The sequence below is a fragment of the Acanthochromis polyacanthus genome, chromosome 2, assembly GCF_021347895.1.
Source record: "Acanthochromis polyacanthus isolate Apoly-LR-REF ecotype Palm Island chromosome 2, KAUST_Apoly_ChrSc, whole genome shotgun sequence".
Lineage (NCBI taxonomy): Eukaryota > Metazoa > Chordata > Actinopteri > Pomacentridae > Acanthochromis > Acanthochromis polyacanthus.
Genome location: NC_067114.1, coordinates 19,271,944 through 19,296,287, shown reverse-complemented (window position 1 = coordinate 19,296,287; position 24,344 = coordinate 19,271,944). Strand labels below are relative to the sequence as shown.

Below are 24,344 nucleotides of genomic sequence, written 5' to 3'. Positions count from 1 at the left end.
CATTCAGCCATGCATGTTTGAATCGGACGTTTCTGAATGAGAATATTGACACAGACAGTTCCTCTACAAAAAGGAGAAATGGTTTCTGTTGGTTTGTTACATATGAAACCCTGAAGTCTGAATTTGTGAAACTGATATTATCATTGGTGCTTTTATCTTATTTTAGGAACTTTCAGCAAGTCAAAAATGTGTTTTGATAAAAAAAAAGGTGCTCAATTTTTATTTTTTTTTTACATAAGACTGTATAAGAGTAGGAAAAAAAGCAGCTTACTCTGTCTCCCCACAACTCCGTTCACCCTCACACCAGGAACCTGCCTGATGGTACTGGCTAGTTCCTGGTAGCGGTATGCGTAACTTCATCCTTTGCTGTCACATGAACAAGAAAAAAACAAAACAAAAAAACAAAACAAAAAAACACCTCCTTATTAGGGAAAAAATATATTTCTTCACTCCTAACCAACATGAAAATGATCAATTCAATTAAGTTAAAAAACAAAAACATATGGAAGAATCACAGGATTTAATGAATCACATGTAAAAAGAATTACAGGAAATTTGTTGATAACTGCAATAAACGTGTCTTTATTGCAGTGTGTCTGTAAAGTGGATTGTCAGAGGAGGAAATTAAAAACTCACCAGTATTCTATGGTGACTGTAGCCATGGTTGCGCTGCTTATTTATGAGCCTGTAGTCGTTCTGTAAACTCAGCACAGCAAAGAGGAATGAAATGCAGAGTCCCGATTACAGAACTCTACAGAAAGCAGACCACACCCAGTGGGAGGGGGGACCACTGTTGAGCTCCTGACTACCCATCAAAGAATGCTGTTTGGGTATAATTACAGCTGCAGCTGATTTGTCTGATCCAGAGACTGAGCTAAAGCAAATCTCACATCTCTGCTGCTGAGGCCCCACTGATAGTTCCCCTTATAAGCATCGCATTATCACACAGGTGCACAGGTGAGCAGTCTCGTCAGAGGCGGCTCAACAGAAGTTATCATACGAAGATTCAAATGTCAGCAGCTGCTGTGCACCTGAGGAATCCAGGGCCTGTGCGAAAACAGCAGAGTCACTGTCTCCTCCTGCAGAAAAATGTCTTAAGATTAGGCTACACAATCTTTCAAACCAATTCAAATCCTAAAAATATTCTTTTTAGTATAAGCATCAAATCCAACAAAAAAAATATCTAGTTTTGACAAAAAGTTCATTTTAATTACGTCTGCTCTTTACTGTAGCGTTCATATTTGTCAATGGCCAGTTTCACCAGCGTTTGACATTCTTCACAGATTTCTACTTAAAAGCTGCAGAGAGAAATACCAGTGAATTGAACACAATCATTCTCTGAAGACTTGAGCGATGTTGCTAAAGCTTTTTAACATTTTATTAGTTTAAAATGATAACCAGTACAAAATGTATACAGTAATACCCTTATGTTTGTCAGTTCCCCTGAATAAAATATTTGAATCTGCTCAGCTCATGCCAGATAACAGTATCTATAAGATACACTAGATTGTAATTTGCTCATACAATAGTTGATGACAAAGATATAGCAATAGTACCTTTGTAACAATAAAAACTATCAGCAATATTTTGGTGGACACATTTTCAATACAATAAAATTACATATATTATTCTGTAAAAGTTGCATTGCAATCTGCCCATATCTTACAAGATTTTCAGATTCATGTATACCTTTTCATTAACTAAGAGACAAAAAGTTGTGATACAAGTCTTTATACATTTATAAAAATGATCTGCCGGCAATCTGCAGTGTTGCAGTGACTCAGCAGGCTGTCCTCTCTGAAGCTGCTGTAACAGATGAACAATGCACTTAGATTTGTTCTGCTTTTTTTTCTTCTTTTTTTGGCAAAACAAGGCAACTTCTCAAACATAATAATAAATAAACCCTCTGCAATGACACTGTACCTGTTTATATCCAGTTCATATTATATATATGGAAATATATGTATATATCCATAAACCTGTATAAAATATTTTAAAACCTCCCCCCATGTACGTACTAAAAAAACAAAAAGGTTAACACGGGTGATTTGTGTTCGACAGCGTTTTGGTGGGATCGACAAAAACGTAACACAGTCTGCATGCACTGGTTTCCATGGAAACACGGCCGTGACTCTTCCAGTTGACTGAGTGCACCTCTCTGCTTCTTGGCTATGACTAAAATTGATCAGAATAGTGTTGTAGTCGTGCGCTCGCTCGCTCTCTGATCACAGCATCAGTCTCATTGACTGGCGAGACTCTTTGACGCCGCCTCCAGGGTTGGGAGGGTCTTCTTGTGGGAACGTCACCTTGTCTGGTGTGTACTCGTTCCTCTTCAGATCTGATGGACAAGAAGGAAGGAAAAATGTTAAAAGGGTGTCAGAGATTCGTTGGTGTTTGAGATGTTTATGCACAAAAAGGGTTTTGAAATTTGGAAATGTGATGCTGCAGTTTCAAGTCTCTAGTTTTGAGATGAGCATCATTTCCATCTATTCCTGAAGGATGTTTCAAGGACAAAGAGACGTAGAAAACTATTTTACAAACTGTTAAATGTTTTATATACAAAATTCTAAAACAAATAGAGCATTAACACACAACATACAACAATAAAGCAATAAACAACTATCTACTATGTAGAAATATAGTGGAGTAATGTTTTTTTAACAGATAATAGTCACACGCTCTGTGTTGAAGTCTGAGCTACTCTCTCCTAGATGTTGGCGGCCTGTCCAGACACTCAGACATGTTAGTGCACGTGTGTCCCTCCCTTTGAAACTGCTGGCTTTCACCAAGTTTATACACTCACACTGCATTGGTATCAGTACTACTCTGTCAGTGTGAAAAACCAAAAAGACATCCATCTATATGTCCATTTTCTATACCTCCTTTATCCTATGTCCAGTCCATCACAAAGAAAAAACTAAACTATTATATGTTGTTTGCCTAATTTAAGTGTCCTCTTTTATTTTCAGTGAAATGTGAAGGGTTTTGTGGTATCTGTTGTGTTCTCTGTTGTGTCTTTTGTCTGCTATGTGTGACAGACTCACATTGAAATGGACAAACAGCGCTCTAAAAGTTGTTCATTTAACTTATAGAACAGGCAGAATTATAAATTAAAGCCACAGATTCTCATACATGTGTGAACAGGATTTTTTTTAGTTACTCAGACATTCCATTTCAAATTTAATTTAATTTAGGAATAACTTTACGAAACAGCAGCTTTACAATTTCTCTCACCAGGAAGCTTAAGTTTCCGACAGCAGGAGTTGCAGTGGTGTTTTGCACGGAAGTTCCTGATAGCGTCGTCCCCCAGGTTGGCAGGCCCAAATATCATATCATAAGATCTGTAGGCAGAAGTCACACTGATGTCACTCAGGGCAAAACTGACTGGAGAAAAGTAGCTGGTGAAGTTGCTCAATATTAAATCGTAGCTGGTAATAATACAAGAATACAGGTTGGCTGACTAGTGTGGGACGGTGAGAGAGCACTTACCCCTTCTCCCCGCTCTTTATGACGGATGGATCAGTCAGAATCTCCCCAACGCCTACAGACACACACCAAACAGACAGGCTTCATTATCAAAGACATTAACCCTCGTGTTGTCCTGCAGGTCAAAATTGACACATTTTAGTTTGAAAATGTGGAAAAAATAAAAAATATTCACAGTGAAACTTCTGATGTCCACATTTTCAACATTTTTGGGAAATGTTTGAACATTTTTTGGTGGAAAGAAGGAAATGTTAAAAATGTTTCTTAAGAACATCCACAAAAAAAAAAAAATCAACCAAAATCCAGTGAATTTCGTTGGATTTTGTTTGATTTTTTAGTGAATGTTCTTAAAAAATATTACAAGTTTTACTGATAAAGATATAATCACTTTAGATATTTTTAGGACTTTTTTGGAAGATTTTTACTCATTTAAAAAAAAAAAAAAAACTATTTACAAGAATTTTCTTGCCATATTTGGGGGATTTTCTTAAAAATAAAACTTTTATGGAATTATTGGGATTTTCTTACTGAAGGTTTTGCAAATTTTCTGAAATTTGGGGATTTTTTTTGCTGAATTTTTTTTTTTTTTAAACAAGGAAACAATATTTTTTGGTGCCCGTAAATGAAGACAACAGGAGGGTTAGAGAGAAAAACATCAGTGCAACTCTTCTAACTTCACACATTTGTCACATGCAGTTAATAGATGAAGTACATCACCACGCCCTTAGTTCAGCTCTCCTATCTTCACAACTGACAAGCATTAGATCCATGTAGTGAATGAAAAAGCTGCATTCTCCTTAAATTAACTCGACTGTATTCAGAAGAATGTGTTGTCATGTCATATGTCCATGCCCTGCTGAGTGTGTGCTCGGAGTTTTTACCCTGCAGGTCGAGCACCAGCAGCTCTCCACGGGTGTACTCATAAGTCCAGTGGCTGAAGGCCAGCATGGTTTCCTCCAGGAGGTTTGTGGGGACGATCTCATCTCCGTTGTTGTTGTTGAACTTCCTGAACTCGCCAGTGATGCACTCTTCTATAGCAAACCACTGTCCAGCAGAGTGGCAGTACAGCAAAAACACCTCCAGAAACCTGAACGCAGAAGTAAGCAAGTCAGTGAACGTTATTTCTGTTGTACTTTTCACAGAAAAGATTCACAAAGTGCTTCACAATAGAATGCAAAATGACATAACTGATGGTGCACAACAACACACATGACAACAAAGCCACCAACCATTCAGTCAGCCAAAGCTTGTCTAAATAGCAGCGTTTTCAGCTGACCTTTAAAAGAATCGACTGAATCAGCCAGATATAAGAACCGCGGTAAAGCATTCCACAAACGAGGAGCAACAGCCTGGAATTTCAAATCACCTCCAGTTTGTAGCGAGTTTTAGGTACCGTAAAAAAATTTAACTGTCTGTTTACAGAACAACAGACGATGTAAGAAAGTCAGGTTTGAGGCTAACTTAAAGTAAAAAACAAAAACAAACACTGAATAAGAAGCTGCATATCAAGTTTGCTGCAAAAACCAAAAAGCAGCTGTTGGATAGTGGCAGCTGATTTGCATCACTATTTGAAAGCAGCAAAGACAAACAAAATGGAAAACCATAGGAAATACTAGCAGATAAAATATTGGCAGATGAAGCCTGTAAAAAGAAACTGTGCCATGATAAACAAATTCTGCATTTGCTTAACAAATTCTGCTGTGTGAGGTGGAGAATGATGCAGCTGAAAAGTCAACAAAGACACAGTGATGGTCTCAGAGCCACCACACTACTGCTGCCTCCAGTTCTATGTAGTTTTTCAAAACTTCCACTGCGAACCAGTTAAGACAAACAATGAAGAATAATAACCACAATCTAAGACACAACGAGGTTCACGAACAGCAATTCAAAATATACGTTACAGGTAATGAAGCACATAACTTTACACCCTAGTTCTTCCCTGAACTTTGTTTAGAAACTGATTTTGACTCATCTCTAATTTGACATTTAAACAACTGAATCTATAAAAGCCACAGTTGAAGAATGACGACAGCCCAGTGACAGACCTGTTCATCAAGATGGTGTAGGATGATGTACAGCCGACTTGAAATGACTCACACAAGGAAATAAAAAACAAACCAAGATGTGAGCATGTGAACTGTTTAAAGATGTGTGTGTGTGTGTGTGTGTGTGTGTGTGTGTGTGTGTGTGTGTGTAGGAATTCTGAGCTCTGCCAGTCTTCATGCACGCTTACCTCGGAGAATAAGGGATCGTCTTGGGCCTGATTTGGTTGAAGGCAAATGTCAGCTTCTGAGCAGCTCGCTGTTGTTGAATTTCCTGCAGTGAGACGAGAAAACACCCATTAAAATAGAATTCACACCTCAACTCTGCTGAAAAGCAGCTCACTTTGGTTTCACTTTGATGACTTAGTGTGGCATTCAGCGGTAGTGGAGGTGTGAGGCGTGCAAACAGGAAACCCACTAAATGAGAGACTAGCATGCTGCCAAAAATGGAGAAGATTTGGTATTTTTATGCTTTAAAGTTGAAAACTTTTTCATCTTAGGCAGTTTTGGGGCTGAATGATGCAGTGAAGAGACAGAGTGTATGTTTGTGCTTCTTACCCTGAGACAAAGGTGCAGCACAGTGTCCTCCTTGTAGATGCTCTGCCATGTTTGGACCACCTCAGGAAGGAAAGACTTGACAATATACAGGTGCCCTGGTTTCAGGATGTCGTACTCTGACCAAGTACAGAGCACCTTGAGGGCCCGTCTGAGTCCTCCACCCATCTCCTCTTTGCTGAGGAACTCTATTTTGGCACAAAGGCCCCGCTGGGCCCAGGAAGACATGCTGTTGTTGATAGTGTTGGGGGAGCTCTCCTCCAGACGGTACACAGTCACCGGCTCACCTGAAGCAACAACGAGCAGCTGGTGAGCTACAGCAACACACTGATGACCGTCCTTCAACCCTCCTGTTGTCCTCATTTACAGGGACCAAAAAATGTTGTTTCCTTGTCTGAAAGAAATCCAAAAATTCAGCAACCCCTCCCCCAAATTTCTGAAAATTTGCTAAACTTTCAGGAAGAACATTCCAATAATTCCTTAAGTTTTATTTTTCAAAAAAATCTCCAAAATTTGGCAAGAAAATTCTTGTAAATATTTTCAAAAATGAGTAAATATCATCCAAAAAATCCTAAAAATATCTAAAGTAATTACATATGCATAGTAAAACTTGTAATTTCTTTAAGAACATTCACAAAAAAATCAACCAAAATTCAGCAAAATTTGCTGGATTTTGGTTGATTTTTGTGTAAATGCTCTTAAGAAACATTTTTTACATTTTTTTTTCCCACCAAAAAATGTTCAAAGATTTCCCAAAAGTGCTGAAAATGTGGACATCAGAAGTTTCACTGTAAAAATATATATTTTTTCCACATTTTCAAACCAAAACGGGTCATTTTTGACCCACAGGACAACATGAGGGTTAAGTATACAGTAACCCCGACATTCACACTGCTTTAGAGGAGGTTTGATCCACCAACTCTATCAGATCTATCTGGCCTGTACAGCGTTATATTTCTGTAAGACATCTTTGGGCTGGATTGCAACCGTGGTCAATCAGAGACATCCTTTGATGTCTTCTACTGAACAAGTCCATTTATATGTGTGCACAGAGCTTCTCTCCATAAGGACTTACTCTTCCTGTTGCAGCTATCAGTTGGAGTAGGTGGAAGGTTCAGGAAACGGATAATTAAGTCAGGTGTGACAAAATCTTTCAGTAGTTTGGGAGCTTTTAGACCACATAATGTTTATACCTGCCTCTCTAATAAATAGGTTGTTCCCAGTGCAGTATTTACCTTGGCTGGTTATTTCTATGTTTTTGTATTTTGTCTATTTGTCCGAGAAAGCCAACACAGTAATTTTTTGCTGCATTTGTTTTTCATAAATAAATTTTAGGGATTTTAGATTGATATCAGTGAATATCAAGATCAGAAGATTTAAGATGAGAAGTGCTGGTCAGATGATGCACAACTTGCAAGACAATATCTCTACACGTTGCAAAAATGGCTTCACCAATCTGGAAGTTCTATGAGGCGTCAGAAAAAGACAATAGAGTTCTCCTGTGGAAGAAGGCAACGAAAGAATTTCAACACCATAAACCTCATCAGATTTTGGGCTCATTGGTTCAAAGGGACAAGACAGACAGAAGGAATGTGTTTGTATCTATTCCTGTGCAATTTAGATGGTCAAAACCTGCAGTATTTAAATGTTTTATGAACCTTCAAGAATTGTCTGTGGAAATGTTCAGTTTTCTTTATTCTCCAGGTCACTGTTTCTTTAGTTAGTGATTTTCTTGGGCGGTATACATTGCCCAGGTGTACAATAAGAAACTACTAACAACATGGCCAACGTCTAAAACTGTAGCATTCAAATCATGAAACCCAGCAGTTCCTCTTCAGGAAGGAAAAAAACAGGAATTGGGAAGCGAAAATATTTGGAAATTTGCATAAAACACCCACACAAAGGCATCACCTGCCATCAATCACTCGGGTGTGACTGTGATGCAAACAGCTGCAGGTGAGGGAGGGAACAAATCAGATCTCTTATCTGTTTTCATACTTCCGCATTTGCCAACTGTCTGCCGTTGTTTTTCAGAGCTTCCGTCTGTGTTTTAATCTGACCTGACAACTGACATGTCGAGGAACGCACTGTGCTCCATCCTTACCTCTGGGGGGCACAGGGGTGAAGGGGATACTCTGAGACAGCCTCATCAAGTTGTTGCGCTCCACAGCTATAAAAATAAACACAAACAGAAGCATGAGTAAAGACGGCTGCAGAAGAAGAATGACCAGAGGCCTGTCTGTGCTGTGAAGCAGGGTTTGAGGTTAGTGAGGTAACCTGCTCCAGAGAAGGTTATGTTAGACATCAATCAAATCTCTTGGAAAATGGCATCACTATACCCAGATCTCTGAGGGGGACAGACGTTATTTGAGCTGCAATTTCAGAGCTACTTCATTGTTCTACATGCATTTGTAAACTGATATAATCCTAAAACAGAGACTGATAAATCGTTTAACTTCTTGACTTTAACCCTCGTGTCGTCCTGCGGGTCAAAACTGACCCGTTTTAAAGTTTGAAAACGTGGGAAAGAAAACAGATTTTCACAGTGAAACTTCTGATGAACATTTTTTGGTAGAAAAAAGAAATGTTAAAAATGTTTCTTTTTAAAGTCAACCAAGATCCAGCAAATTTCGCTGGATTTTGGTTGATTTTTATGTCAAAGTTCTTAAAGAAAATATTACAAGTTTTACTGATATATATTTAATCACTTCAGATATTTTTGGAAGATTTTTTATTCATTTTTTGAAAATATTTACAAATTTGGGGGATTTTTTAAAATAAAACTTTTAAGGGAAATTTTTAAGAAATTATTGGAATTTTCCTCCTGAAGGTTTTGTACATTTTCAGAAATTTGGGGAATTTTTTTGCTGAATTTTTGGAGTTTTTTCAGACAAGGAAACAATATTTTTTGGTGCCCAGAAATGAAGACAACATGAGGGTTAAACGATTTTCAGCAAACAAACTTAGTGGTTGAATTCTATATTAAATATATTTGTATTTTACCTGCTCCCAAAACCATTTAACATCACCGAGCAGCTGAAAGAACAAGGCTAAACCGGTCTTAAGCACAAGAAGAAGAATTACTAAATGCTTTCTCCACATCCCCATGAAAATAGTTGTGTTCTTATTCCTTGATCATTTACTCTTTAAATAATTTATCTATTTTCTGAGTAACGTATAATGACTACATCTGTGATTTTTCTGCACAATCTTGTGTTCCATGATAATTTAACTAAATGCTGAATGAGAAACACACTACTACAAACTCTTTAGACATCAATAAAATGTTATTCAGATTGTGCCAAACCTGAGACAGTGATATTAATTTTGCCAGCTCTCCTTCATGGTTTTGACTGCAGCAGCTCTGTTGCTTTTGGCCTGTACTTTAAAAACTCCTCATATTGATTCAGGATTAGAGTTTGTTCTCCTTGTGTGGCTCCAGACCAGTCAACATTTGCGTTTGTTTATCTGGTGCCAACACCGCCGCTTTCATGTTGCGGCTAGATTCAGAAACCCTGGGTCGACTTCTCCAGTTGATAACCAGCCTCACTGAGCTGGACTGCAGCTGTTTGGTTTAGTGAAGACAGACCATGAAAAAAATCCTCTGTGGATGCTGAAGTAATTTTGGAGTGCAGGCCTCAGAAGTGAAACTATTTTGAAACGTTGCTCTTTGAATTGTTGTCATATTGATGTCCTGTATCATGTTTGTAAATATTCAGAAATTATTAATAATACTGGAATCTACAGAAGCAATAATAATGATAACACATGAAAACATGAGCCATCTCACCTGAGTACTGGTAGCTTTCCATGGGCTTGAATGGCGACCCGATAGCTGCAGACAAAACAAAGTGACTGTTAATGTTTCTACAAGACTTTCTATAGAAAGAGTTAATGCCACAATGTTAACAAGCCTGTACTGTCACTGAGCATCATCTGGACACAGTAATCTGAGAAAAATACTCAGAGTTGTTCCAGCATCCACCAGCAGATGTCCCTGTACTACTTCACAACAACAGAAGCACAAAAAGAGCGGCATGCTTGATGTAATTTCTGTTGCTCAGTAATAAAGAACAAAGCTGCTTAAGGACAGTAAATTCTTAAATCTTTCGGTGATTCAAAATCAGAAGCTTACAGAATCACACAAAATTATATTCTAAACACGCCAGTCTATTTGTATCATCACTTTAAAGGGCTTTCAGTCAATTTTAAAGCTTGGGGTGATAATTACACAAATGCAACTTTAGTCCTTTTATTGATCATATTTTCAATCCGATGATTATTTTTTTATTGAATAATAAATTCTTTGGTCTACAATTTCTCAGAGCCTAAGATAATTTTGAAATGTCTTTATTTTTGGCTGGACGGCATTTCAGTAGATTTCTTACAGAAATGCAACTAATCCTGGCTGAAATGATGAACCAATTCTCTCAATAGTTTTGGATTAATTTCCCACAAATCAACTAATTAATCATCCTTTCAGTTCTCAGTGGGAATGTGCAGATATTTATTCTGCTGTTCTGTCAGTTAGTGAGACTCACAGTCCTTTCTGGCTCCGAGGTGGGAGTGACGTGGCGTGTAGAGAGAAACTGCGGCTGTAACCACAGAAGAAGAAAAGCACAGCAAAGCTTTCTTCCAGAAACAAAAACATCAAGTATTACACAGCAAAGTATTTTATAAAATTCCATGCAAAAACGTCTGTTTAATGCATTTCTACAATTGCTAGTTTTATAGTTGTAGTTTCAATAGTGTCTGACGACTCTAGATTATTCATCAAATTCTACACCTTCGCTTGTCTGAAATAAGCTTCTTGGGATTTGATCTTGTGCAACTGCCATGACCTGTCCACCCCTCTGGTTTTGCAGAGGTCGTTTTCCAACAGTGACGGTGATAAAGCCATGCCACCATTCGTCGGGTAAATATTGGGTAAATACCGTAAAAGTGGTATTTAGGGGAGAAAAAGCGATCTTATATTTTTGTTGAAGCCACTACAGCGTGGATTACTACGTATTACGCAACAGAAGATGCTGAGAGAGTTGGAGAAACTTCAGGGAAACTACAATCTTACCACTTAGTGTGTCTTCCCCAGGAGCTCGCCTGACAAAAAGGAAAAAAAAATGTGAGAAAAAAAGCACAAGAGCCCTGCTGAAATCACACATAAACTGGTTTGACTTTCATTTGTTTCAAATGAGTATTTGTCAGTAAAGACAATGTGTAGTTTGCGTTTATATTTGTGTTAACACTTACAGGCTGGTGGCTTGGGCTGATTTGACCTGAACTCTTTCCTGGTAAAGAAACAAGAAGTTGTTAAAAGGCGTGACAGACAACAGCTCTATCAAGGTTTAGAGTTAAACTATACAGTGTCCTTTTTTTTTCCTCCATTGTAGTCATGAAAGCACACACGCATGCACACACACTTCCTACCAGTAGTGCAGCCCTGGGGTCTTCATGGATGAGGATGTCTTCAGCAGATACTCTGCTCCTTTCCTTCTTTGTCAGAGCTACAAAAACAACAAATGATCAGCACTTGTCGTGTGTAAACAGAGATACTGAACGTTGATGGGAAAAAAGATGTTTGGATGTTGACAGTTATGTCATCATCATCTGCGCTTACTTGAGTCAGGATGAAGAAAAGCTGGGTTTCTGTCAAACTCTGTGAAGCCAGCATAGGAGTTGACTGCTCTGATATGACCATGACCTTCAGGCTGAACCTGCAACCATAAAAACAGATGGAGACAAGGAGCTGCAGAGAAGTATGAGATGGTACACTTTATCAACACTGATTTGTGGTGAATTTTATAGTTTAATCTTCTTCCGTTAAATCATGTAGTATGGCTACAATGAACAGTACTGTAAAGGTACCAGACTATCAGTACACACAGAACTCTGCAGTGTTTTCTAGTGGAGGCATGAGACTCTTTGGAGATGGATGCAAAAAATATTTTTTTTCTTCAATTACTGCAATTTTAGGAAGTACAATTTTAGTTTTACATCACTGAAAATAAGCAGTTGTGCCACACCACTCAGAAAGAAATGAAACTTGCCATCCAGTATCGACATTAGTTAAAGAAATGTGTCAGGATCTCTCTTATTAGAGATCGACCAAATGGCTGATGACACTGCATGCTTGTTTCATAATGATTAGTCTGAGCAGCATTTCGAAAATTCAAGAGAAAAAGGAAATCTTCTGAGTTTTATTTATAAGTGAAGATAAAAGTCTCAGTGTATCTCTTCAGGTCAGACATCAGGGCTGACTGTGACCGGCAGTGCATGGAAATAATATATATACACACCTGTGATCTGGTCTGTGTGGTTGGGCTTTGCTGTCTGCTGGAGGTGGAGAACTCTTTGGGTGTGGAGTGGTGGAGATCCAAACTGTCTTTATGTCCTGAAGTGAGAAAATATTATATTACATTCCTATGGTGAAATCTAAGGTAATCCCTGTGTAGCACTCACAACAAGACAAAATTACAGCTTCATCTGGTGATAGGACCAACACCACAATGGTTAAATAATCACAGTTCCAATATCTGATTCTTATTAAAGACTCCCCCCGCCCTCACCTTCACCTAACAAACAAGTACACCATAAATACAACACATGACTCATTTCATTATCATTCACTTGAAAACTTCAATCAGTCATGCCTTGGTAGCATCATATGTGAAAACCTCAGAACCACCCAGGAACAGAGACAGACAGGTGCAGACAGAGCAGAGACAGGAAAGGACAAGGCATCGGCTAAAAGCCTACAGGAATCTTGATCTGGAGATGGATAGGCCCCAGCACCTGGCAGATGCAGCTCTCAGCTTAAGCTCAGACTGAAACTCAAACCTCTGGTTGCGTTTGGCTCTCTTGCTTTGTTCCTCTTGTACAGATGGCCTTCTGACCCACTTTGACACTCAGAGCAGGATGCTGTTGGTCCTGACACATTCCACTCCTTTCTCCTTCGTCTGTGGAGTCTTCTGGGTGGCCCGGCAGGGACAGTGCAACTTTGAGGGCCACAATTTCCACTGGTGTCAGCCAGTGGTGGAGCAGCTTCTGGAGCCAGTGGGACTTCAGCGTCTGTACTCTGTCTGCTCAGAGAGGCTGATCTGCCCTCGTCATCGCAGAATGCCTCGTTCACATATCCCAAATGTGCATCTTTCTCTCTCTTCCCCCTTCCTAACCCCTCTGTGCTCTCAGACTTAACAGTGCAAGCAGGCAAGCAGGCAGGCTTAGCAGAGCCCGAAGTTTTAGAGACAACGATAACAGTAGGATACACACACACACACTTTTCATCCTCCTCTTTTCTCTTCTCAACACTAGATTCAACCTCATTCTCATACTTACCCACAAAAGCACCAAACTCTACAGAGGTGTTGTCAGGCTGGAGGGGCTGCTGGTAAAGCCCAGCTAGGGCAAGTTCGGGGTGGCTGGAGCCACTGGGCTGAGAAGGGGTGCTGCTGATGTGGAACTGAGCCCCGGGGGAGGGCACATTGGGCAGGCTGGATGGGGAGTCGGAAAGGCCTGGCTCTTGTGGACGGGTCTGCTTACTCTGGGTGAGAGAGTGGCCTCGGAGACGCAGCTCCGGAGGGGAAATGGCCACAGCACTTTGGACAAAGGCACTGGAGCCGGCACTGCCCGAGGAGCCAGCCTCTGCAGCAAGGTGTCCAAGCCCTAACAAGCCCCTCCTCTCTGGACTAAATGCTGGGTTTAACGTGGGGTCCAGCCCCAGTTCTGTTCCAGGGCTGGGCCCGACTCTCCGACGACTTTTCGTCCCATGCCCACCTTCTACACCAGTCCCAAAAAGAGAATCTGCAAGGTTGGCTCCTGCCTGGGGAAAAGAAGAGCCGAAGTAGGCGCCCACACTGCGTTTGCCTATGACGGACGATTTGGAGTGGGGGCCAGTGTCTGTTGCCACTGGGGCAATGCTGGGGACCACGTTCTTAGACAGACTGAGCTCCCGGGTGATCTGATTATGGACCTTGCTGGCCTCTGATGCCCTCTGAGCCGTCAGGGTCTTCAGAGTGTCCACAGTCAGGGCTGAGAGGTCCTGCAGGTGGCCGATCTGAGAGTCCAATGTGTGCAAGGAACGCTTTATGAAGTTCACCTTGTTCCCGACTTCCTTCAGCTGCAAACACATGGTCTCAACCCTGGAAATAGCCAAATTGCAGATTCAGTTACATTCAAATCCCTCATTACCTGATTTTGTTAAATGTCAACATGCACATTTACTGAATCACTTTCTAAACATCAAATTTTTCATATTCGAAGTCATCTTATGCACTTGATCATACTGCATGTTTTTTGAACATTTTGAAAAGTGAACATCTTTCCTCTGAATACCAACAGCAGTCCCACCTTTCTGAGGTAAGACGTATGCGTTCCTCACTCCCCGAGTGAAACTGATCATCCTTTTCATGAAAGTATGTTTCCACACACTGCTCCTCAAAATCGTGCAGTTTCTTTTGGTCTTCCTCTGTCAGAAACAGCTCTGAAAAAGAGAAGAAACAGTGACTTGTTGCTGAAGTAGATTTCTTTGATGCAGAGTTAAACTTCTGCTTTGTGCAAATAAAACATGTCTATTTGTTCATGGAGTGGATATAGGTGTGGACATACTTGGTCCGTAGGTATTGTCCTTCTTCCTCTTTCTACACATACAGAAGAGGGAGTATATATGGCACAGGAGAATAAAGGGGGGTGGGAGAACAGGCTTCTCATGGTAGGCCATAATGAAGTGGTAGCGCTGGTACTTCCACACCAAGTTAGAAATGGACTTCACTTGCAGATACACATTGCTGGAAAACAAAGTACAAGACAGTGACGTTACGAAAAAAAGGATATTTAAAGTTTCAAGGTTGGCATCATTAATTCAAGAATAAAAACGTAAACAATGAAAGAGAAATAAGTAAACAGCTTGAAATTAAACAGGTGAATTACATTCCACTTTAACAAGGTGCTCAAATTCCACACACACAGCTTGATGAAACACACTGAAATGTTGTTTACTAACTTGAAGAAGGCGATTAGAAGGTTGACCATCAGTATATACTGTACAAAGAGGTAGACTGCTTGTAGGAGAGGAGTCAGCCACACTCCTGGCAAACACAGATCCTTTACGTTTGGGTCACTGTTATTGGCACACACTGTGAAGGGAAGAAGCCTGTTAAGATGAGCACACACCCGAGAGTGTACACGCACACACCGAGCCCCCAACTTCAGTTCTCCACTAATTTTCTACACATTTCACACATCCAGGTCTAGGTCATGTTTTTCTACAACTACCTGCCTGCAACAGGAAAGGAAGGCCATACAGCTTCAGTAGGTATAAGCACTTGTCACAAAAAAGAAATACAGTGTAGATAAAAATCACTGGTATAAGGAGCTGAAATTTACACTGAACAATTGTGTTAACCTAAAATCTTCCCCTTTAGATTTTTGTTGTACATATTCATTGTGAAGCATACATTTTTATACTGATGACCGCTGTTGTATGGGGCATTGTTCCTGTGCATTAAAACATGTATTAGGTGTAACAAAGACATAATAACAGTGATAAACTATGTGATGAATTTCAGCAGTTTGTGAAACCTCAGAATGCCAGCTCAGGTTATGGAGCACAGCCAAATGTTTTGTTCCACCTCAGCTTCAAATGCAACCGACTCAAGTGATGATCGCTCAATTGCTGCATTTTATCTAGACCATTTACAGTTGAGCCAAGGTTATCAATGCGATGGCAAAGCAAAAAAGGTCTGCACTCCCCACAGATACCCTTCCTGGCTGCCTCTGAGAGAGAACCATGTTGTGAGAAAGAGGGTGTGAGAAGAGCCACTGACCAGGTGAAGAGAAGCTTTGAATAAAACTGCCCCTTACCCTCGTAATCTCCCCTACCATCTTCATCGTCCTTACCATCGATTTCATAGGCATACACTTCCCCGTACATCATCCAATACGGCTGAAAGACCACATCTTTGGCCAGTGTCCAGCTGGGTTCCTGGTTGGGATACAGGATGGCTTTCCTTGGAACGCCATAGCTCAGAAGAACTATAGCCATTATTACCACAATATAAAACATGTTGGCCACCTGCAAGAGATGTCACACACAGTGAATGCAACATATGACTGATGGCATCATCACTACCTGAAATAATACTTGTCTTTAATGTTATTTTTAGTGAATATATGTCAACCCAGGGGATCCCAAGTCAGCCCTAATTTATAATCTCTGCCTAAAAGTGTAATTTGCTTCACTTTTTGTGCAAGTTTACATTTAAAAAAGCTTTACATGCATATAGGGAAACAGAATCAAGTTTATGTTCAACTATTCTCTGATTTGATCTGCCTATACCAACACAACTTTTGATTTCTGTTGCTGAGTAAAAATCTTCAGAATGCCTGTATTGAAATCCCCAGGGCAGACAGCGTAATACTGAGGATAAAGCTATGAAGATGTACATAATGAATTATTATGCTGATTATGCTCTAAGTAAAATCTATATTCACAATAAGGAGTTCTATAAGTTGGAAAATACCTTTATTTGCTTTCCTGCTGAGGACTGGATAACAAGATTGATACCCCTGTAATATCTACTAAACAGTAGATCTAGGTATATTTGTATTTAGTATTATGTTTAATCTAATTGGCTTCATATTTTATGTTTCCATACTAAATGTAAAAAGGTATAACCCAGCATGCGCTAAGCTTAACTTTTAAGACTGATAACGGGGAAAACAGCTTGTCCGGTTCTGTCCAAAGGTCAAATCTGTTTTTGTGTGGACTAAACAAACCAGGTAAATGTGTTAACAGGAATGTCAATGAAATTAGTAAAACAGTACAGTAAAATTTAGAGGCACTGGTAGGATTTGCTTTGGCTTTGGACAAAGCCAGGCTAGGAACTTTAGCTAATTTATGCTCACTTAAGATATTTGCTAGCTTTGTCTATTAATTTAGAGGAAATCTCAGCAAAAAAGCCAATAAGGGTCTTTTCCAAAAAACGTCAAATGAAACGAATAAACTCAACCCATTTCACAGCTTATATTTAGTAAAACGCACAGAGCACATGGTGAAACTGACTGAGCTGCTCAGGAGAACATGGTGTGGTACAATACCTGACAAGAGCATGTAGATGATCAATGCTGTATAAATGCGAACGTTCACAGTGATGAAATAAAAACATGGTTACGGTGAAAAAAATCTAATGCACAAACAACTCTCTGACAGTATTCAGATTACAAAGTCATGAAACGAATGAAGACAAGCATTCAGCTCTGTCTACCATACCGTCAGGACATGATGTAACAGGACTATAATGGACATGATAGCTGAACTGCTTCAAAGTAAGGGAAAGCATGACTACAAAACCATAGTTCCATTCAGTTTGTTCCTGTGACAAATATGGAACCTCTTAAATGGAAAAAAAGTATAATAATGACATCTTTTTCTGTAAATCTCTCAGGCTAATATGCCAAACCTGGGGCCAGATGTACTATGCCTGGTGTATATTGCTTCAAATTCAATAAAAGTATCTAATAGGCTCACTAGCCTGGAGGCAAAGATTGGCTTTCACTTGAGATGCACTCTGCATGTCTCAGGCTAAATGTTCTAAGAAAAATGTTCCTTTCACTGACTGAATAACTGGTAAAACAGACAATATTTACATTAAGACTGCAAGCACAACACATGCAAATCTGGCCTTCAGTGTCATTAGTTTCACAACTACATGTCAGCTGTGTCCATTCAAATGAGTATTCCAGTTATAAAAGACTCACCATTTTAGCTATCATCATGACATACGGCCCAGCTTGCTGGTTAACAGCCAGGATATCCAGGAGCCGCACATACCAGAAGATGATGTTAAGACAATACACAGTCCTCCCAGGAACGAAGAGCTCGCCTCCACCCAACCTCAAGCCAAAGCCGATAAAGAAGGTCACAATGGCCAGAAAGTCGGACACATTGAAATAGTCGCTGAACCACACTTTTATTTTCTGGCTTATTTTGCCTGCTTCAGACATAAACATCTGGAAATAGGGAGGAGAACAAATAGCAGAAGGGAAAAATTTAAGTGAAGAGGAGATTATTCAGTCATTTGTGTTTGGTGAAGCAAATTTGTAACTCTGGATTACAGATAAAGCTGCTGTCCAAAGCCGCTATTTGCGTCTTGCTGCAATATGAATGATCTTATAATTTCAATGTATTGAGTCTGACACATCTGTTCTACGTACCTCTCGAATTTTCTCAATGGCAGAGGTGAAGATGTAGAGGATGACCACCCACTCTTGAGGAGAAGGCCAAACAGGCATTTTCACCAGCACCACGTATGTGTACAACATCAAGTAGCCCAGGTAGAAGAGCTGAAAACAGAAGATAAGCAACGACACAACGCTTTAAAAACTCCAACGTTTCTTCTGAGATTGGGAATGCTGTCATTTCTGCAACTACATGTGTCATGAATACAGACCTACTGAACAGTATAGAAAAATGTTGGTCTTAAATGGTAACTAGCCTGTGTTGACAAAGAGTTTCTAAAATCAGACAGCGAAGGTCTTCCTCTCTCTCAGATATTTTGAGATGAGGTCACGACGCCCACTTAGGGTCTGAACCTCATCACAGCACTTTGACTTAGGAGTAAATAGTCTGACATTTTCACTGAGGCCTCTGGCCTCTGAGCTCAGCAGGCGGTTCGCTGTCTGGATAAGGACTGTATGTGAGAGAAAAATTTAATCTTCTCTGTCTCCACTGAAATTCACAGCTCCCAACAAAGTCAGTTCTCAGCATAAAGGCGTACAGAGTTCAAAGGATTATGTTAAAAAGTGGAGATGCAGGAGTCATGATCTTACTAAAAACACAGAATTTAGTCACTGTGTTGAATAGGAAACTGGTTGCTCATAGGAACAATCGACAGAGCAATTACCCAATTCTGGACCTAAGGGCTTTTGGGCCTCTTGTGCTTGTCGTTTGATTGTACGTCACATTTTCTGTAAAATCTTATCAACCCCACATTAGTTAGAATGACCTCTACTATGCTTAGTAGATCATCTGCTCCTTACTGGCCAAATCTATTAATGCAACATCAAAAACATGAAGTCACTTAAACTATAATTAGCTCAGCATGTATCTACTACCATAACAGCTAAGCAAATTGTATTCTGCTGTTTGTACTGTATTTGTATGGTTTTAGCCATGCTGATAGCATCTTTACACAACCGAAAGGTTTAGGTTTTTGGCTTTTGGTTTTAAGTGAATTGGATTTTACAGGTCAACTCCACTACGGACTGTGGGAAAGTCTGAAAATGTCCATGTTTCTAAGCTCAACTTCGATTAGGTCTGCAGTTTTGCTCACTGAACCTTGACATGTATGTTGTGACCTGTTGGAAAATCAGCCATTCTCCCACAGGTGACGGATAAGTCAATGGTGCAGTGCTGCACTGATGTGTTGAATTCAGGATGGAACAGGTACAACAGATGTAGATAAGCTTCCACAGACGTTATATTATGCAGATTAGAAAGCTTAGTGATGGTATCAGCACCTCTAGGACTTGAAAAGCCTGAAAAACAACCGTGTATTTGCACATTAAAGGCCACAATGATGACTCCCCAGTTCCTGAGAACTGCTCTCTGGCTTGTGTATATCAATAAACATAAGGGCAGTGAGAAAAGATGACATTTGAAAGACTTAAATTGGACAGTTCACTGGTGCATTTAGGAAACAGTGTGTATAATATGCTTAAATTGACTTTTTCATAGCAAGTATCGGATCCTTAAATGGGTGTTTCATTTGCTTGCATGCCTTAAAACTCTACACTCCACAAAGCCAGCCAGTAGCAGCACTTGAGCAGGTTCCTCTCATTGACTAAATTTGTGAACAATTGCAGTAGTTTCCAATGAAGCACAGATAAATTGGTATATTTGTGTTTTATTTAACACAAACACAAATAAAACATATGGGAGGGAGCTCGATGGTATTTCACCTTCCTGTGAATCGCACTGGCAACTGGAAAAGCCTATACTAAGGTGCTACAAAGTAGACTGCAACTTACCGCTGAGCACTGGACCCAGAAAGGACAAAAAATCTTTAATATGAACTTGGAGTCTTAAATAGATGTTTGTTGTGGACTGGGATGCTGGTGACCGTATATTTCCTGAGCTCTCCAGTGAGCAGTGTTGTGGGAACATGTATCCATCAGAGACATATTTTTGATACAACATAATACAACTCTCATGTCTGGAGGGCGTCTGATTCAGTGACAGTAGAATGTACCTGGACCTCAGTTAAGTGTGAGAAAATTTAGACGCCTTCAGTGAGGGTACGGTTGCAGTAAAGCAGGTTTTGTGGACCATGCTACTGGTTAGCAACAGCCTTAAGCCATTAAGCAAACCATTGTTTTCCTGTTGATCGTCATTCTAAACTTAACGTCACCCTAGAAAATGAATAGTTTGATGAATAAGAAGACATGAGTGTGTGTGAGTGTGTCCAAATTCTTTTGTAATCCACATACCGTGTTGGACCAGAACTTTACAATGGGAGCGTGGTAGAAGGCATAGATTTTCCTGGTAAGGGGCAGCTTTCTGGAGCGAATATTTGTCTCCATTTCACTTTTCACCTCCACCTGGTCATGGGATCTGGCCTCCTTGAAAACATCCTGCAGAGAGATTAAAGAAATCTAAATCTGGCAACAGCAAATCAGAGTGTGGCAGAGAAAATATAGAAAAAAATGACTGAAAGCAGTGTATCAATGAGAACGTGAGCAGAGAAAACATAGACAGGGATTTAAGCTTTAAAATACAATATGTAAATTGTGTCTTGCTACTTTTATCGTTATTACACATAGACATGGGTGGGTACCAAAACCTGGTAGTTAATGCACCACCAACTTTCTTATTTATGTGACACAGTTTTCTCTAAACTATAACCAAAGGACCATTTTTTAAATCTCTAAGGCTCTTTTAATAATTTGGAGCATTTTCTTTCCAAGGATTTATTATTCTGCTGCACTGCCAGATACTAGTGACAGAGACTGAGTAAATCTAACCATTTGGATGTCTTCGGCTATGTTCTGGAAGTTGTGTTCGCTGTCCTCCATTGTCATCTGGTGGTCGTCCTGACTCTGAGGGATGTGAGCCATCTCAGCCTTGGATTTGTACTCCAGCAGTAGGATGGCAGGAGGCACCAAGATACTCAGAATCACCTAGAGACACATACACACTCATGTGGGTGGGTGCTATAATATAAAGCTGTATTTTTGAGGACAGTCTTCTGAATTATCCACTGATGAAACCCATGTATTTTACTGTTAAAGCCCAAATTTAACCTGAAACTTGAAGACTGCTATAGTGGTGTACTGAACTAATTTTGCAGCTTTTCACAAATAAATATTTTTGAGCCATTTTGGTAAATTGGATCCACAAGCAAAGTACTGATTCCAGCACGACAATTACCCCAGCTCTCTGTTTGCCAACAAAATAAAAACTAAATGGAACATGAACCTTGTACCAGGAGTTCTTGCGCATGTTCAGCCGTCCCATCCACATGTCTGACAGCAGCATCTGGGTGCAGGTATGAGCCACAAAGGGCCGCAGGTGGGAGGAGACGGCCAGCTTCAAACAGGTGGAGTTGCTCCAGTTCTTTAGCTCATAGGTCAGAAGCTTCATGGCCATTGTCTCATCCTGCCTGAACGACTGCTCCAGCAGGTCCACAGCCAGCGTCCCAAACTCACTGAGATACACCAGCACAATTAGCTCATAGCTTTAGTTTAAATAAAAAGAGAACATTTGATAGCCGACACTTTGAAGCCACAAAAAACCTTACTTTGAATACTCCTTGAGCTCCTCAGAGGTGTCATCCACCACGTCACTCTTCTTGGCCTCGTAGCCCATAGAGCGGCAGAGCTTACAGGCCACCAGCGCCTTTGCCATGTTCTCCTCTCCATGGTGCCAGAAGAAGAGCGACATTTTCTGCCTCTTCATCAGCACAGCCCACACCAGCAGCTCATTAAATGGGTAAGGAAAACGCCGTGTCTCTGGGTCATCTATGTCCACAATCTCCTCTTTGCTTCTCTTTTTGCTCTGCTCAGTGGAAGACTCAAGCTAAGAGGAGACAAAAGAATAAGTGGGGAAAAAACGACACACCTTTAATAGCGGCTGACAGTCGAGACATTTTTTCTCTCAATGCGGGTTTACATTTCCAGGCATGGGTCTAAAAGAAGTCTTATCTCCTATATTGAGCAGCAGGAGTTAACCTTGGGTTTGTACGGCTGTGCAGTCTTGATGAAGTGGTTGTGCCTCGTCTTCTCCTTCTTGTCAGCCTGCATGCTGAAAGACTCGTGGCTTTTCCTCAAATGAGAACCAGGACCTGCTGTGTGGCGCCCAGATCTCTGCACACAACATGAAAAAAATTTCCACATTTATATTATATTATTACATATTCATGTTAGTTTTCATTTTACAACATCCACAGGATAAGTTAAGTTTGACCTTACGTAGATGCCACAGTTAAAACTAAATAGACACAGACAGACTGAGACACCATGAAAGATGTTTGGGTTTAATATTCAATTCAGTTTTATTTATATGTCAGGAAAAGTTCACATAGTAAACGTGAGCCCTTAAAATCTTATATTATCATTACAACCTAGAAATTGTAACCGTTTCCACTCACCCTACTGTTGCCGTGGAGATTGTTGTAAATGATTCGGAAGCGTTTCCTGGTGTAGTTGCACCTATAAGTCCCGCCCATCAGGTACTCAATTACCAGGCCTACATCAATCAAAGTGATTTTATAGTTTGGAGGCAGATGACTCTGTAAAGAGGCACAAAAAACCCCAAAGATTGAAGAGATTCCACTTAAAATCAGTCAAAGTGATCTTACAAGCTGAAAAGAATTGTACTGCCTACCTGTTTGACATCTCGAATCAGGTGAAGGAGAGTTGGGTTGTTGGGAGGTTGTTTCTAGAATAGAAGAAAACACAAAAAGCGTACTCACAAATACACATCTTTTTAGCTCAGCTTTTTCCTTCAGTGGTTGTTGCATGCTGCATAATGTTACCATGTTGTAGAGCTCCTCCAGTCGACTGATTGTCAGGAAACGGTGCATGCTCACACCGTTTTCTATGAGCAACTTGACAAAGTCGACCCTGTCCATCACAAGTGCATCCAGCATTGCTTGCTCCAAAGAGCTCACCTATGCACCCCAACAAAAATAAGCATGCTATTACAAAGCATATTTTTATAGCTAATACTTATTTATAAAACAAACACAATTGAGGAGGAGACCAAAATATGGCCAAATGACACACAAAACACACAAATAAATATCATCCATCCTCTCATTCACGCAAGAGCCAGTTTTAAAATAAACACAGTCACTGAGGGCTGCTTTATGAAGACAACTGTAATAGGGTTCATATTACAATCAAGGCAGGCAGTTCATGGCAGCCTGCCCGAGCCTGGTCCCCTGGCTCCTCAGACTACAAATTGTGGTCAACAGAGATTCTGGGGTCGTTCTGGGTGAGTCCAATGGTTTGTAGCTGATGCTGAGCAAACATCTCTGGGAGCTGTGGTTCGTGCACACACATCGCACACAAAAAAAGCACACACAAACAAACATGCAGACATACCAGGAGCTGCTGTCCGTACACAAACACATGATTCTTGGCAATGTCTACACGGTCCCAGGCCAAAGTCAGGACCAGCTGATCGAAGGCAGATGCGTTTGTGCCTGAAATGCAGAAGTACAGTCGTGTGTAAACGCGCATAAACACAGTAATTCACAGGCAAGTAAAGCCTTATTAACTGTGTATTTTCTGTTAGCCAGCTAGCAGGATTAGAGGGGGTTAGTACGGCAGGGCCAGGGCAGTAATACAGTCAATTACACACTAATACAGCAACAGAGCAGATTAGACTACAAAGTAAATCCCTGCTCAGTCTACTGGTCTCTTCTACAGTAATCTGCCCGATTGTCCTCTCTGAGCCATCTGAATCAAATGATCATAATCACAGTACACAAAATTGATTGTCTGGATGCCAAATAAGAATCTCAAGGGACTCAGGCTGATAGTTTTCAGCTAAGTATTCAAGAAGTCTTTTTAAACTCCAGGTAAAATATATTCTACAGTTTATTCAGGCATCAACAACAGAGATGGAAATTCCCCTTTAAACCTGCCATTTAATATACAGCCTGTTAAATGAATAGCAGCTTAGTGGAAAATAAAAAGATCTCCGAGCAACACCCAATATTCTTTAAAAGGCTTGAGAGCTTTAGTACCTGAGGGTCCTTTTGA

The 24,344-nt window shown here is 40.2% G+C and overlaps 1 protein-coding gene across 3 annotated transcripts in view; it reads right to left on the bottom strand.

Moving 5' to 3' along the window:
- Positions 1-1,352: 1,352 nt before the first annotated feature.
- Positions 1,353-24,344, bottom strand: part of trpm7 (transient receptor potential cation channel, subfamily M, member 7) — a 41,652-nt gene continuing 18,660 nt past the window's right edge. The window contains exons 11-40 of one of the 3 annotated variants that reach the window (XM_022199547.2): positions 23,682-23,782; positions 23,111-23,245; positions 22,960-23,013; positions 22,724-22,864; positions 22,305-22,439; positions 21,875-22,152; positions 21,553-21,781; positions 21,099-21,254; positions 20,565-20,708; positions 18,291-18,419; positions 17,835-18,086; positions 15,975-16,149; positions 15,079-15,211; positions 14,685-14,863; positions 14,427-14,559; positions 13,416-14,218; positions 12,377-12,471; positions 11,698-11,794; positions 11,508-11,584; positions 11,331-11,368; positions 11,152-11,180; positions 10,625-10,678; positions 9,874-9,918; positions 8,188-8,253; positions 6,087-6,370; positions 5,720-5,802; positions 4,368-4,573; positions 3,490-3,541; positions 3,235-3,341; positions 1,353-2,338 (exon numbers count right to left, since the gene is read on the bottom strand). In XM_022199547.2, the coding sequence (XP_022055239.1) occupies positions 2,226-2,338; positions 3,235-3,341; positions 3,490-3,541; positions 4,368-4,573; positions 5,720-5,802; positions 6,087-6,370; positions 8,188-8,253; positions 9,874-9,918; positions 10,625-10,678; positions 11,152-11,180; positions 11,331-11,368; positions 11,508-11,584; positions 11,698-11,794; positions 12,377-12,471; positions 13,416-14,218; positions 14,427-14,559; positions 14,685-14,863; positions 15,079-15,211; positions 15,975-16,149; positions 17,835-18,086; positions 18,291-18,419; positions 20,565-20,708; positions 21,099-21,254; positions 21,553-21,781; positions 21,875-22,152; positions 22,305-22,439; positions 22,724-22,864; positions 22,960-23,013; positions 23,111-23,245; positions 23,682-23,782 (4,523 nt within the window). In that variant the 3' untranslated portion in view covers positions 1,353-2,225. Of the gene's footprint in view, positions 2,339-3,234; positions 3,342-3,489; positions 3,542-4,367; positions 4,574-5,719; positions 5,803-6,086; positions 6,371-8,187; positions 8,254-9,873; positions 9,919-10,624; positions 10,679-11,151; positions 11,181-11,330; positions 11,369-11,507; positions 11,585-11,697; positions 11,795-12,376; positions 12,472-13,415; positions 14,219-14,426; positions 14,560-14,684; positions 14,864-15,078; positions 15,212-15,974; positions 16,150-17,834; positions 18,087-18,290; positions 18,420-20,564; positions 20,709-21,098; positions 21,255-21,552; positions 21,782-21,874; positions 22,153-22,304; positions 22,440-22,723; positions 22,865-22,959; positions 23,014-23,110; positions 23,246-23,681; positions 23,783-24,344 lie in introns of those variants that run through there. The other 2 variants (XM_022199548.2, XM_051938029.1) reach the window with 2 other exon arrangements.